Source organism: Pinus tabuliformis, chromosome J, assembly GCF_031772625.1.
Source record: "Pinus tabuliformis cultivar Carrire ecotype Pingquan chromosome J, CPIR1, whole genome shotgun sequence".
In the NCBI taxonomy this organism is placed as follows: domain Eukaryota; kingdom Viridiplantae; phylum Streptophyta; class Pinopsida; order Pinales; family Pinaceae; genus Pinus; species Pinus tabuliformis.
Window position 1 is genome coordinate 42417956 of NC_142295.1, and position 14852 is coordinate 42432807.

The following is a 14852-nucleotide window of genomic DNA, read 5'->3' on the forward strand; positions in this document are numbered from 1 at the left end:
TATTTGAGGAATTATTTGCTCGCTCTCCATGCTAATTATTAGCGAAAAGACGATTTCCCTTTATAAGATTCGATCTTTGAAAATGACCCATAACTGCAAATCAAGGATAAATGACTAAAACCTACAAGTCAACCTTTTAAACACATGTGATGATGAATTTATTAAGCATATTGTATCTAAAGAAATACTTTTGACGTATAAAATTTACAAAATCAAAAGGCTACAAATCAACGATAGATGACCAAAATCTACAAGTCAACATTTTCAACCTATTTAATGATTAATGTCTTAAGTATATGGTATCTAAAGAAATATTTTTCATCGTATAAAATCTACAAAATCAAAAGGCTCCGTATGCAAAGATCCCGTTCTGATTAGGTGAGGGATTTATTTTTCCACCTATCAATCTTGTAAAATTTATTTACAGTGCACTTGGTAACTCTAACAAACCGCACGGAATGTGACTAGTAAGAAAAGAGGTGCTTCTTTTTCCACCTATCTATCTTGTGTGTTCCCTTATATCGTTTATTGATACGGCAGCAATTGATCCGAGCTCTCTCAGGATAACAATGGAGTCGGAAACTCCTCTCCTGGACTGGTACTGCAAACCCGACACGAACGGCGCCTGGATAACCCTAGCAGGAAGTGCCTTCGGCGCTTACACACCTTGCGCTGCTGAAACCCTGGTGGTTTCCCCGTCGTATTTTGTTTTATGGTGCCTAATTTGTTACAGGATTTATCTCATCAGGAAGAATACCAAGGCTTTCTCCATCAAAAGATTTTGCCTGCAATCCTGCTATTATAACTATGTATTGGCTTTACTCGCTGCTTATAACACGGCGGAGCCGCTGTTTAGGGCCGTCATGGGATTATCTATTGTAAATCTGGACGGACAGGTGTTGCTTCCTCCCTTCGAGGTACGTCATTCTTGTATTAATGAGCTTATTCTTTCAGTGTTGCTGAGAATTGCTGTAAATTTATGCGGAAACTTGCCCATTGAATGGTTATTACTGTAAATTAAATTGAACAAGAAATTCGTTCTTTTCGCCGTTAACTGAATTCAAGCAGAAACTAGTTTTTTTAGTCTTTATTATTGCAAATGGAAGCCGAAACTCGTTCCTTTCGTGGTCGTCACTGTAAACTTCAGCGAAAACTCGTCTTTAAGTTGTAGTGCTTACTTATTACAGTCAAATTTAAGTGAAAACTGGTCTTTGAATAGTAATGCTCATTTATTACAGTAAAATTTAAGCAAAAACTAGTTCTTGTAGTGATTACCGTAACTTAAGAGCGCAAACTCTTTCTATTGGTAGTAATTACCGTAAAATTTAAGCGGGAATTCGTCCATTGCGTGGGTAATTTTAAGGGAAAACTGACCCTTCCAGTGGTTATTATAGCTGTAAATTTAAGCCCAAACTCGTTCTTCAGTGGTTATAGCTACACTTTTGAGCGGAAACTCGTCTTTAAGTGCTTACTACTGTAATTGTTTGTCAAAATTTGTGTCTTAATGCTCGGAAATTGTTCGCTATAAAATTTAGGTAGTGGACTTCCCATGGACTTAAAAACTGATAATAGAATAAGTACACGAAAATTGTTTTCGTTCAACCATAGGAACTCTTTTCCACCGAAATATAAAATGTACTTCGAAAATATATAATTAAAGCTCTACAAAAGAGATTAGAAAATTCTCAAATTAAATCACTAAGATTTCACGAGATCACGGAAAAATTCTCAAACAGAAGGCTCTCCAATTAAATTAATAAGATTTAACTAGAGAACTGAAAAGTCTTCAAAATCTTCATCAGAATGATGCTTTGAGTCCAAAATTGAAGATATTTTTTAGATAGCAAGTTGAGTTTTGGTAGACTGTCGATTGGTTACCTATGCTGGTCTATTTTTTAGATCTCACGGATTCAGTACTGCCAATTACCATGAATAGTCCTACGCAGAGTTTAATTAACAGATCGATCAGATTAGGCAACCCCCGAGTATTGAGACCTCCTCCGTCGATTGGAAAAAATATATATATATATATATATATATAATTAGGTATTGGTATGGTCCACGTAGCAGTTCTCGATCATTATTACTTTCGAGGCCACGTTTTGAAAAAAACAATCGGACGGTGACGCGATTACCCTCTTGCGCGAAGCGATGCAACTTGTGCATCGGATCTAAATTTCAATGGAATCGCTGTGTAGAGTTTTTGTTTGTTTTTTCGGAAAATAGTATATTTGTTATTTCATTGAAATTAAAAATTATTATTCCAATAGAAACTCCTCGACATGTGTGTTAAAACTTTGGCATTCCAACCATTGACCATATAAAACATAAGTATAAAACACATGTAAGGTCTCAATGGTTATTAACAGGTTCAGTTCAGGAAAATGTTGTCGCACTCCCTTTAAGGACATTAACGATTTTTTCTTTAATCACTAAAAATGTTACAGGGAGGAGTAATGTTTTCTTTCATCTTCTGTCTGTCTCAAGTTGTGTAGGTCTCAATGGTTATTAACAGGTTCAGTTCAGAAAAATGTTGTCGCACTCCCTTTAAGGACATTAACGATTTTTTCTTTTATCACTAAAAATGTTAGAGGGAGTAATGTTTTTTTTTATCTTTTGTGTGTCTCAAGTGTGTTGCTTATAGATATGTGATACTTTCAGCGTCTCAAATTTATAGATATGCGAATACTTTCAGCATCTCAAATTTTTTGTAATTGACTAAAGTTTTTTTTGCTAGAGAATTAATCAATAACCACTTAAAAATCGTTAAAGATTTATAATCATTTCAGACATTCCAAAGTCAAAGACAAGCTAAAGCCTAATTAATTCTCCTTTATTATTAGTTTCAAGCCTCAATCCTAGGCTAAAAAGGAAAGTGTGATTGTTGTTCAGGCAAAATGCAGATCCCCCTCTGTGTACCACCTTAACATGATTTTTTACTCCATCAAAGAAGGCCGATGCCTTCAAGTATCGATTCTGGGTCCCATTGGAATTATGTTTTTCTTCTTTAAAAGTTCTATGTTGAGTTCCTTCATTGTTGTAGTTGTTTGTGCACCACTTATTAATATTTGGAATTTGATTATCCAATATTATTTTATTCTAATGTAACCATGTATGTCAAAGGACTAATCTTGGAACGCTGAAAAGATGCTTCAAAGCTGGGATTTTTATCCACTCTATGAGGCATTTCCCTAACGACTTGCCCGACCACATCCCTAAGCAAGCCTCCTCAAATAAAATCGTTCTCCATACTGCTTGCAAAAAACACAATCCACAAACAGGTGTGTCACTGACTCTTAATTATCACAACAAGAGTGGGCATCTTGTAGGCCTTTCCTAGCCTCGTCTATGGAGATTATTTTGTGTAAGGATCTTGAGGAGTATCTTTAAATGACAACACCACCTCCAAACAACTTTATACCACTAAAAGGGGTCTGGCTCTATTTTTGAGTCAGTATCACATCATAAGCTAGTTTCATTGTCATTTTGTCCATTACTCTACTCATTCTAGTTCCATTATGTATAAGTGACAAGACAAATTGTATCAATATATCCTTTTGGGAAGAAATAATTCCCTCTTTTGAGGGTTAATCTAGTGGGACTCACACAAGGATGTTTTTAATATGGGAAGACTGTGACAAAATGAATATGAGGAAACGTTCAAATTAATTACTTATCATATCTTTAAATAATTTTATTTTATCATATTTTAAAATAAATTTAATATTAGTTACGGTTGATATTATTTTAATTTATTATTATTTTATTTTTTTAAGCAATTTGCATTACTTTAAAAGAGAGTTACAGGGACTAAATTTTTTTTGCTACCGGTATGCCCAAAGGAAAACTAGACCTTCACAAAAATAACTACTAGCGTTGTAACCAAAAAAATTAGGGAGTCATATCAACTATTTGGAGAATCTCCAAGCATCTAGGCTCACTGGTGATTACCCTCATCACAAGAGAAGGAGATGTTTGTTGATCTCCTAGCTAGAATGGTCATCTTGCAGTCTATATTGTCGATTTTTTCCGCCAGCTCTCTTGTTGAGTCCTCCTATACCTCCCTATGCCGCGTGCAATATTCAAATCGCTTTTAACATTATGTCAGCTTCATGCCATGACCAATGAATTGAAGGGAGCACATACAATGTGCCAAGTATAGTGGGAGTTGCAGCCCCCTTCCATGTGAAGGGACAATATAGCAACCAAGATCCATCTTAAATTTGGATCTATCAAGCCCATTGCAAACATCTTTTAGAGTGAAAATAAATTTGATCCCTGTAGGTGCTTAATAGATTTAGATTTAAGATGGATCTAGGCAGGATATATATATATATATATATAATGTTTACATAACAAGACATTACATTTCTTCCATAGTGGGCTAGAGAGTCCCTCTATCAAGGCAGGGAGCGCCAACTCCTAGGCACCCTCCTTGGAAAAATTAATTATTTTAAATTAATAAAATGTATTTGTATTATCATTTATATTTATTTTAGAATAGAGCTTCACATTTTTAATTTAATTATCAATAATGATATAGTGGATGGTACCAATTTAACGGCCACTTAATATTCTAGAATATTTTTAGTGGCATTCATAAATCAAATGTTAAGATTTATGCCCTTTTTGCATTTTTAATCAAATTGATTAATTAAGAAATACAATTTGAACATGTATCATATGAAATAAGTTATGATTTTTTGGGCATGTGGTATTGTGTGTGAAGTAAGGATTTTGAAACGTATTATGGCTTAGAGGCTCTCTCCAACCCAATATGGTAGAGATGTTGTAACATAATGTAATATAAATATTTTAACATGGTCAAAATACAATAAAATTAAGAAAATAAAAATAAAAATGAAAAATGGCCCATGGTATTCATGTGGAATATAGCCTATTTAAAGGGGGAAATTAAAGTGGCCAGTCTAGGCTAGATCTATCTTAACTTTGGATCTACCAAACACAGAGAGGGATCCAATTTATTTTCACTCTAAAAGACATTTTCATGTCAAGAGATTAGATCCCTCTCAACCCTTGTTATATCCGGAGTTAAGATGGATCTAGACTAGTCAATACCTCATGCCAAAAAAACCATAACTTATTTCATATGACACTTGTTCATATGACATTTTTTAATTAATTAATTTAATTAAAATTATTTGGAAATAAATTTAAACCTTTGATATGTGTATACTACTAAGAACATCCTATAATATTTTATGGATATTAAATCTCTAATATTCACCTAATAATTATTAATAATTAAATTAAATGTTTGGAAGCCCTATTCTCGACATCCATATAAATTAAATGGCATAACAAATTAAAAATGTCCATGATAAAATTGGGGCGAATCTTCATTGTTAAGAATTTTAATTTATAAGGGGTGGAAAGAGCGGGAGGGATATTAATAAATCCCTAAGGAAATTTTGTGGACAAATTCTCATGGGGAATCGAACAAAAGTCTAATAATTAGGATGAGATGTATGGGCTCTTCCTAGGAGTCTCTCTTGCTCAAGAATGAGGCATCAAAGACATAATTATTTTGGGTGATTCTTTCATAGCAATTCGTTACTTGAGAACCAAATCTCCCCCCAAAGACAATACTTTTAGTCTTTTATTTCATCAAATAAATAGAATCCTCCACTCCTTTTCCAACTATTCCTTTTTCCACATCCTTAGAAACCTTAACTTTGAAGTTGATTTTCAGTCCAACAAAGCTTGTCTTATGATCGAAGGACAAATTGAGATCAATGGTGTAACAAGGAATGTTTTAATCCCCTAAAGGTTTTATGATTAATCCCCTTTATGTTTCTCTTTCCTTTGTTGTACCCCTTGATGCCCTTGTACCCCTTCCCTCATCCCTCCCTTCACTCTAGTCCCGAATATATATGCATATTGACCTTGGTTATCTTCCCATCTTTGTCATGATGATTCCTTGTCAGTTATGTGTGGCTAATTCTAGTCACTTGCTCCATGCAAACATGCTAACCTTGAATTCACGCGGAATATACCCTTACGTGGTCCTTCTTATCAAAATAGTTATGGTAGCATCCCTTTGGATCGCCTCATAATGACTTCTCTACCATGGCGTACAAGAAACAATTATTTTGAGTTGATGGCTTGGCTACAGTTCCAATGGTGCGAGGAGAATAAATCTCATTGTAGGAGCCCTAGGTTAATCTCATACTCTAAGCGGTACTAATTTAAAATTGAGATCTCTCAGTGGAATTTTGGAGTGGTTCTCCCCTACCTTCAGGGCGGCGTATGGATGTTGGCATTATTGGAAGCTCTGTGATGAGCTTCATGCTTGGCTGAGGGCTTTCCTCTGTCAAGTCAGTCTGGTGGGGGTGAAACATCACTGCAGTTGGGTTTGGTGGTGCTTTGGCCTCTCGTGATTGAAGGTAAGTCTTCTAATTATTTGTTTCTTGAGAGCAATTTGCAGTGAAAGTAAGCTCTTGGCCTTCAACATCATCTTTGTCCTCATCCAGGTTTTGATTTGAGTCATGGCTTACCCCGTCTTCTCAAGTTTTGAGTTTATAAGCCACACTCCTCCTATCAGTAGTGTTTGTTTATTTTCATGTGGAAACTTCCCTGGCAGAGCGCTTTCTTTTGGCAATTCTCAACATTTGTCTCTCTGCAATTTAGATGTTGTAGCTCCTCTTACTTGGTACTCGCATATTCTCAACCCAATTATGGATTATGACTCCTCAAAATCTCAATCTTCAGCTTCCACTATCTATGAACACAGTAAGAAGGAGCATGAAATTATCAATATGGAAATCTATGATTTGAATGTAAGGTTGTACCAACAATAGACCTTAGAGTGTAGCCATCTTGACACAATATTGGCTCTGTAACAAAAAGGTTCTCGCTTGGAAGATGAGATAGATGCTCTGAGAAGCATTATCATGGGACTTCAGCTACATATGGTTCATCCGACCAACTTCTCTAGAGCCCCCTCACGGCATAGACCTCAACAAGCCTTCGGATCCTAGAGATTAATCACTTATGTCATGTCTGGTTTCAAATGTATACCCATTTTGTATCAATTTTGTCAAATATACTCTACTCGGAAAATAAGAGTATTGGTAGGACTAGGCCTTTTAGTTGTTGTCTAGGTAAGGGACATTAGAAGTAGTTTGGCATTACAAATGTTTTTGAACAAGTTGATTATGTAACTCTCTCAGGTATTTGTCGTGACGAGGCACGGATTTAATGAAAACTAGTACTCATTTATGTTATTAAAATAATAACAATAATAATTTTATATCGATGCCCTAGTGGAATAGGACTTTTGGAATTTTAATTTAATTATCAGTAATTATTAGGTGGATGGTAGGGATTTAACCTCCACATGAAAATCCTATAATATTCTTAGTAGTATTCAAATATCAAAGGCTGAGATTTATCTCCAAAGTAGTGCTATGTCCTTTTAATTAAATTGATTAATTAAAAAAATGTAAAATGAACACATGCCATCTAAAAATGAGTTATGGTGTTTTGGGCATCTGGTATTAGTAAGTCATAGTATTGGCCCATGATATTACAAACAAGCATATTTACAGGTTGAGAATCTCCATGTTAAAAGGGGTGAATCTCCATGGTTAAGAATCTTATTACATATTTTTTTAAATGTATATATGATCCAGAGATCAAAAGTTTGCTCAAAAAATGAAAGTGCCCAGAATATTTTGAAACCAACGTCAAGTCATAGTGTTCTTCGTTCTGATACCAACGACGCTTGAATTGACTCAATCCGATGTCATATGACAAAGTTATGATGTTCTAATCGTTTGGCTCAACAACTCAAAAAATTGCAAGTGTGTTGACTGGGCATCCGTGCTACTGACGTGAACGTGCCTACTGGGCATGCAGTCGACCAATTGCATAGCGCCAAGTGTCAAGTTCGTACAGGTCTATTTGGTCGAATTTGATTGGTTGGTTTTGTTTTGGTGGTCCAATGGGAGGTTGCCACATGGCCCAACTGGAGGTCGCCGTGTGGCACCTCCACACTGGTCAAAAATTTGTTAAGGGCTGGAAGGCCTCGGCGGGGATCGAACCAACGACCTACCGCAACACAACTCCAACGTCTACCATCTAGCCTACCCATGTTTCTTAACTTATGGTGGCACCACATATTTAAGTTTTGTGGTTAAGCGCATTTGGAGGAGGTGTCAGACAGTGAGCCCAGACCCTCGGTCATATTGCACCCACAAAACCATGGAAGAGACTGCAGTGGAGCGAGGACTAGCCCCTAGTCATCACATTAGTCGACGGGATCGCAAGCAAATAGGGAGAGGGCTAGGCATTAAGCCCCGACCCTCGGTCACGACCACCGTGCATAGAACCCTGGCGCAAGTGCAGCAAAGGAGGAGGGCGGGAACCAACCCCATCCCTTGGTCACGAAACCTCCCACAGGACCCTGCGCACTATTGGAAGGGAGCTACCAGAGAGAGGCAATGATTCAACACCATCTCCCAATGTTATGGCACACCATATCACTGGCGTGAAGCCGAGTGCGACGACGGAGGAATTTAAGGCCCAGACCCCAGTCACATGGCAGGCGCGAAACCAAAGGCGAATGTTTGGGAGCCTATCCGACGGGGACGGGCCGTTAGCCCCGACACCCAGCCACATCATCCTCTGTGTGATCATCGCCCAGCAAGAAGGGTGTCAAAGCGGCGGGGGCGGACCATTGCCCCAGCCCTCGGCCTTATGGCACCATGTGGCCCTATTTTTGTGCTTAAGGTGTTATTGGGAAATTAAACTAGGCGACAAAATGCACCCAATGCGGGTGAAATTATTGCCTCCCGAATGGTTTATAGGGAAAATTTGTCGCTCATTTTGGAGGTTCGACCAATTTAGAGGATGAATAGTAGAAGAACCTGGGGAGAGACATAACTTGAGGAGTTTTTTGTATTTTTGAGCCCAAGAAGAGCCCATATAGGGGTTTTTGGGAACTCTGAATCCAATGGAAACCTCTATTTACTTATTGGATCACTTCTTCAAGGAATTTTCGCAGTTTTGAGTCTTTGAGTGTCAGGTACAATCAGTGGTTTGAAGCATTTTTGGAGTATTTTTTAGCATGGAGACGACCTTGTAGGGGTTTTCCAACCTTCATATGTTATTTGCAGCAGTTGTGACTTTTATGGTGCATCTCTTCTTTATATTTTCTCATTATGTCTTTTTTAGGAAAGCTCTTTATAATACTTCAATGTGGAGTTGTTGTACATGTTATGTTCATTTTTAGATAGAGTACATGGTCTTGATGTGAGATCCCTTTTCATGTTGACTATTTCATGACTGGTTGTAGGTGGTCATACTTTTGAGAGTGAGATTTTTTGCAGGAGAATTTTTCCTTGAACGGGAAACAAGCCACTTATTTTGTCAACACATTTCATGTACTCTTTTATCATTGAAATATATGGAGTGGTCTAGCTTTGTTAACAGGCCCGGAAATGTAGCCCAAGAGGGGTGAACTTTGTCAGCAAATTATGTTTTGCCTCTCTTCATGTTTTCCTTTTGAGTTACATGTGGATATGTTGCTTGTTCAAAGTTCATATGAAAACTAACTCATCATCCTTTGAAGAGAACATAAAACTTGTTTTTACATAAGACCCATTTTTGTTACTTTCAAAATGTTAGAGGACGATTATTTTTAGGAAGTAGAAGTTCTCCTCCAATTATAGATCAATTGGAATCAAAGTTAGTTCTAACCAAGTTGCAAGTATGGGCAAGAAGCTTGAAAGTCTCCAAGAGCTAGAGGAGATGAACTTGTCTCTTCAAATGGAGAATGTTGAATTGAGGAGATTGCTTGAAGTTGTTGAAGAGGAGAAGAGGCATATGCACCTTCAGTTGCAGCATGTGCTTGAGGAACAAGTTGGTGAGAATTCCACTCCAGAAGCAGCAAAGAATTCCTCCAAGATGAAGCCAATTTGTGGGCATGGTCCAAACATAGGTTACGGACCCTATGTGGAGAATGATGCTTGTGAGTTTTGTCAGCATCTCAAATATTCTCATTATGTTCCTATTGGTAAAAGTGGGTGGCTTGACTCATCTTCAAATTTGTCATCAGCGTCTGAAACAGAAAATATGGATGGAAATTCCAAGGAGGTAATCAACATCTCTAGTTCAAACCTTCAGTTTATGTTAATAACACATCTTTTGCAGCCTTTGAAAAGCATACTAAAGGAATTGGTATGAATTTGTTAGCTCAGATGGGTTATGAAGGAGGAGGCCTCAGAATCAATGGCCAAGGTATCGCTAATCCTATCGAGGTGAAGGAGAGACCAAGATATGAAGGATTGGGTTATGGTCATAGAGAGTTTGGAGAGTGTTCTAAACTTTTTGAGGCAAAGAAATCATCAGATGATGATATGTCACACCAATATGGTAGTGATAATGGAAATTTGTCTCCCAAGAGAGATGAATGTTTTAAAGGACTTTGCATGTCATCATCCAGTCCTCATCATCAAAGTTACAGCCCAAGGAATAGGTATAAGTGTCATGGGAATTTTAAAAATGTTGGTAACTTTGATTATTTATGGGACATGTATCCTTGCACATTTTGTAATGCAGTTGACCATTGTGTGGTTGATTGTGAGCAACACAAAGTGATGGTCAAGAGAATGGACCAAATTCTTGGATTAAAGCATGAAGAACCTCCCTCAAGTTTGAAGACTTCCTTGTCAATGGGCAAGCGAAAGTATTTTTGTACCCATTGTAACATGAATGGGAATGGGAATGAAAGGTGTTGGAAACTTCATCCAGAACTTCGTGCCAAGAAGGATAAAGAGATCATGCAATCCAATGCAAGGAAAGCGACAAGTGGCAAAGAGGATACTGGAATAGTTCCTAAAGAGGCCTTCAAAGCATAATAGATACAGAAAGATAACACAACCTATGAGAGGCAAAGATTGGGTAGATTGTTTTGTACAATTTGTTGCTTTGTAAATTGTAACACTTGTTTTTCATTATCGATTTGGGTACTTTGTAAAGTGATGACAAGAATAATCAACATTGTATGTCGTCCAATATGTCTATAGTTGCGTCATGTACTCATCGATACAAGTGTTTCAAGATGAAGCTTGTTGTGAATGAAATCTTTGGTAAAGATTGTACAAGAAATGACCATGTTTATGTGGACAAAGCCAAATCTGTCATTGAATAATGAAGCCATAGTACCTTAGTGTACAAGTGCAATTTGAGGGCAGTAAAGCAAAGTTTGAATCAATGCATGGAAAGCATTGAGTTTCTTTTTATTTCCAAGATGGAAAGTAAAGTTTGTCTTCAACAAATAGGGACCTAAAAATGAAGTTGTTTGAGCCATGAAATATGGTTTGGAAAGAATGTACAATTCCATCTATCGATGTTTTATTCCTGTATGGTTATAAGAATTGTGGCTCGATTCTTGACAAGAAGGTAAGGACTTCATGCAGATGATAGGTGGAGTACCTTGATTGGAACTTGAAGGCACTAATTGAAACAAAACATGAAGGATTGAGATAGGAATTTTTATGGGCTTTGTATTCATTTAATTTTCTAGGAGAAGATAAACTTTTGGAGTCCAAAAGTTCCTAGTGGGGAGGTATGATCCAGAGATCAAAATTTTTGCTCAAAAAATGAAAGTGCCCAGAATCTTTCGAAACCAACGTCAAGTTGTAGTGTTCATTGTTCTGATTCCAACGACACTTGAATCACCTCAATGCGATGTCATATGACAAATTTACGATGTTATGAATCACCTCAAAAATTTACAGGTGTGTTGACTGGACCATTGACTGGGCAGTTTTTATTACTGACATCAGCATGCCTACTGGGTGTATTATCGACCAATCACAGAGCGCCAAGTGTCAGGTGCGCACATGTCCATTTGGTCGAATTTGATTGGTTCATTATTTTTAGTGGTCTAATGGGAGACCACCACATGGCCCAATCGGAGGCCGCCATGTGGTGCCTCCACACTGGTCAAAAATTTGTTAAGGGCCGGAAGGCCTCAGTGGCGATCGAACCAACGACCTACCACAACATAACTCCATCTTATACCATCTAGCCTACGCAATGTTTCTGAACCTATGGTGGCACCACATATATTTAAGTTTTGTGGTTAGACGCATAGGGGGAGGGGTCGGGCACTGAGCCCCAGTCTCCAGTCTTATCGCATCCACATTACCATGGTGGAGACTGCAGTGGGGCAGGGACTAGCCCCTGGTCATTGCATCAATCCATAGGACCGCAGGCGAATAGGTAGAGGGCTCCACGGAGAGGGATAAGCATTAAGCCCCGACCCTCTGTCATGACCACCATGCATAAAACATTGGCGCGTGCATAATAGAGGAGCAAGGCAGGGGCCAGTCCCAGCCCTTGCTCACAGAACCTCCCATGGGACCCTGTGCATAATTGGAAGGGAGCTACCAGAGCAAGCAGGGATTCAGCCCCAGCCCTTGGTGTTATGGCACATCATATGACTGGTGTAGAGTTGAGTCCGACAAGGGCAAAATTTAAGGCCCAACCCCCAGTCACATGGCAGGCGCGAAATTGAAGGCGAATGTTTGGGAGCCTATCTGGCAGGGACGGGTAAATAGCCCCAGCCCTGGCCACATCATCCTCCATGCGACCTACGCCCGATGGGAAGGGTGCCAAGGACAGCAGGGGCAGACCGTTGGCCCAGCCCTCGACCTTATGGCGCCATGTGGCCCTATTTTGGCGCTTAAGGGGTTATTGGGAAATTAAACTAGGTGACAAAATGCACTGGATGCAGGCTAAATTGTTGCCTCCATAACAGTTTAAAGGGCAGATTTGTTGCTCAGTTTGGAGGTTCAACCAATTTGGAGGACAAATAGTAGAAGAAAATGGGGAGAACCACAACTTGAGGAGTTTTCGGTCTTTTTGAGCCCAAGAAGATCCCAGATAGGGGGTTTTAGGCCTTCTAAATCCAATGGAAACTATTACACAGTAATTTGTCACTGCCTTCCTGTCAGTCACCCTGCTGTGCCAATCACTAAGTTCATGCCTTCTGAACTGGCCCAAAAACCCATTTTTCTAAAGTTCTATTCATCAGCGCGTCTGTTTGCGAAATACCCGCGATGACTGGCGCTCCATAGTGTATTCCGCGCGCTGCCAGCTCGGAAGGACATCACTTTTCCGCGCTGGTCGCCAGCGCGCCCTTCCCGTGTTCTTCCGCGCTGACATGACTGTCCCAGTTATGTAGACGCGGCGACATCGCGTCAGTTGCCTCATAATCCGCGCTGATTCAGTTTGGGCGAATTTGTTCCAACAGCCAGCCTTCCAGATCACTCCAGGCTTGGTTGTTAGCTTTGTGAATGTCGACTCCCTTCTATGGCATGTCTGTTCGACTCTTTGCAACCATTTCCCTCAAGGATAAGCTCATCCTTCCACCCTTTTAGGAGACTCCTTCTCCTACATATACTTCCACCATTACCATGAGCAGCTAGTTAGACATAGCTTGGATTGTATAGAGCTTATAGTGCTCAGATTGCTGCTACTATAGGTATTTGGTGTGCTAGGTGTGGAAGTGATTGATTGCTTAGGGAAGGTTGTTTTGTGTTGCTTGTGTGAGAGAGAGAGTTGTTTGTCTTGGGAGAATCATCCTCAAAGGTGAATGCTTGAGATACATGCTGACTGGCCCCTCCTGAGAAGGTTACCGACGTCAGAACATTTGGTTGTACTCTTCTCTATTCTGATTAATAATAGATGACTGCTATTATTGTTCCATTCTCATTTGTACTTGCAATGGTTAAATGTGAATTACATCTTTTCTGACCGATGTATGGTTGCTTTTACTAGATTTCACGCTTGCGTTTGTTTCCTCTTCGTGTGTGCAGGTACCTATTCGCGGAGATCGCGGAGGATCGTGATCAGCCAAAACGAAGGAGCGAAGGCAACATCTCTTCGTCAAACGACAGCGCTGGAATCCAAGTAGGTGCTCTTTACCTCTTGTTTAATTGTAATTAGGAACATGCATAGCAGCATTGTTTGATTGTTGCTAGACCCTTGCTGGGCTAGTAGGGATCGCCTCTATCCGTAGAGGGGATTTACCTCTCCAACAGAAACCTTTGTTTACTTATAGGAGCACTTCTGGAAGGAATTTTTGTAGGTTTGACTCTTTTAGTGGCAGGTACAATTAGTGGTTTGAAGCAGTTTTGAAGGATTTTTTAGCATGGAGAGGACCTTGTAGGGGTTTCTAGCCTTCATATGTTATCTACAACAACTGTGAATTTTATGGTGCAACTCTTCTTTATCTTTTCTCATTATGTTTTTTTGAGGAAAGCTCTTTATAGTACTTCAATGTGGAGTTGTTGTACATGTTATGCTCATTTTCAAATGGAGTACAGGGTCTTGATGTGAGAGCCCTTTTCATGTTGATTATTTCATGACTGACTGTAGGTGGTCATACTTTTTAGAGTGAGAGTTCTTTGTAGGAGAATGTTTCCTTGAAGGGGAAACAAGCCACTCATTTTGTCAACACATTTCATGTACTCTTTTATCATTGAAATCTATGGAGTGGTCTAGTTGTGTTAGCAAGCCCGGAGATGTAGCCCAGGAGGGGTGAACTCCGTCATCAAATTATGTTTTTCCTCTCTTCATGTTTGACTTTTGAGTTACATGTGGATATGTTGCTTGTTTAAAGTTCATATGAAAACTAACTCATCATCCTTGAAGAGAACATAAAACTTGTTTTTACATAAGACCCATTTTTGTTTACTTGCAAAGCGTCAAAGGACGGTCAATGTTTAGGAAGGAGAATTTCTCCTCCAATTACAGATATATTCTTAAGTCATTTATTTATTTTTATAATTCATAATAATAAGTTAATTTTTAAGGTT

General features: G+C 38.8%; 1 protein-coding gene across 1 annotated transcript in view; it reads left to right on the forward strand.

Annotated features, from left to right (window-relative positions):
* Positions 1 to 519: 519 nt before the first annotated feature.
* The window catches only part of LOC149225390 (ABC transporter C family member 2-like), a 500427-nt gene continuing 486094 nt past the window's right edge, over positions 520 to 14852 (forward strand). Inside the window, exon 1 of the mRNA XM_089377078.1 lies at positions 520 to 917. Coding sequence (XP_089233204.1) covers positions 570 to 917 — 348 coding nt within the window. The 5' untranslated portion in view covers positions 520 to 569. The remainder of the gene's footprint in view (positions 918 to 14852) is intronic.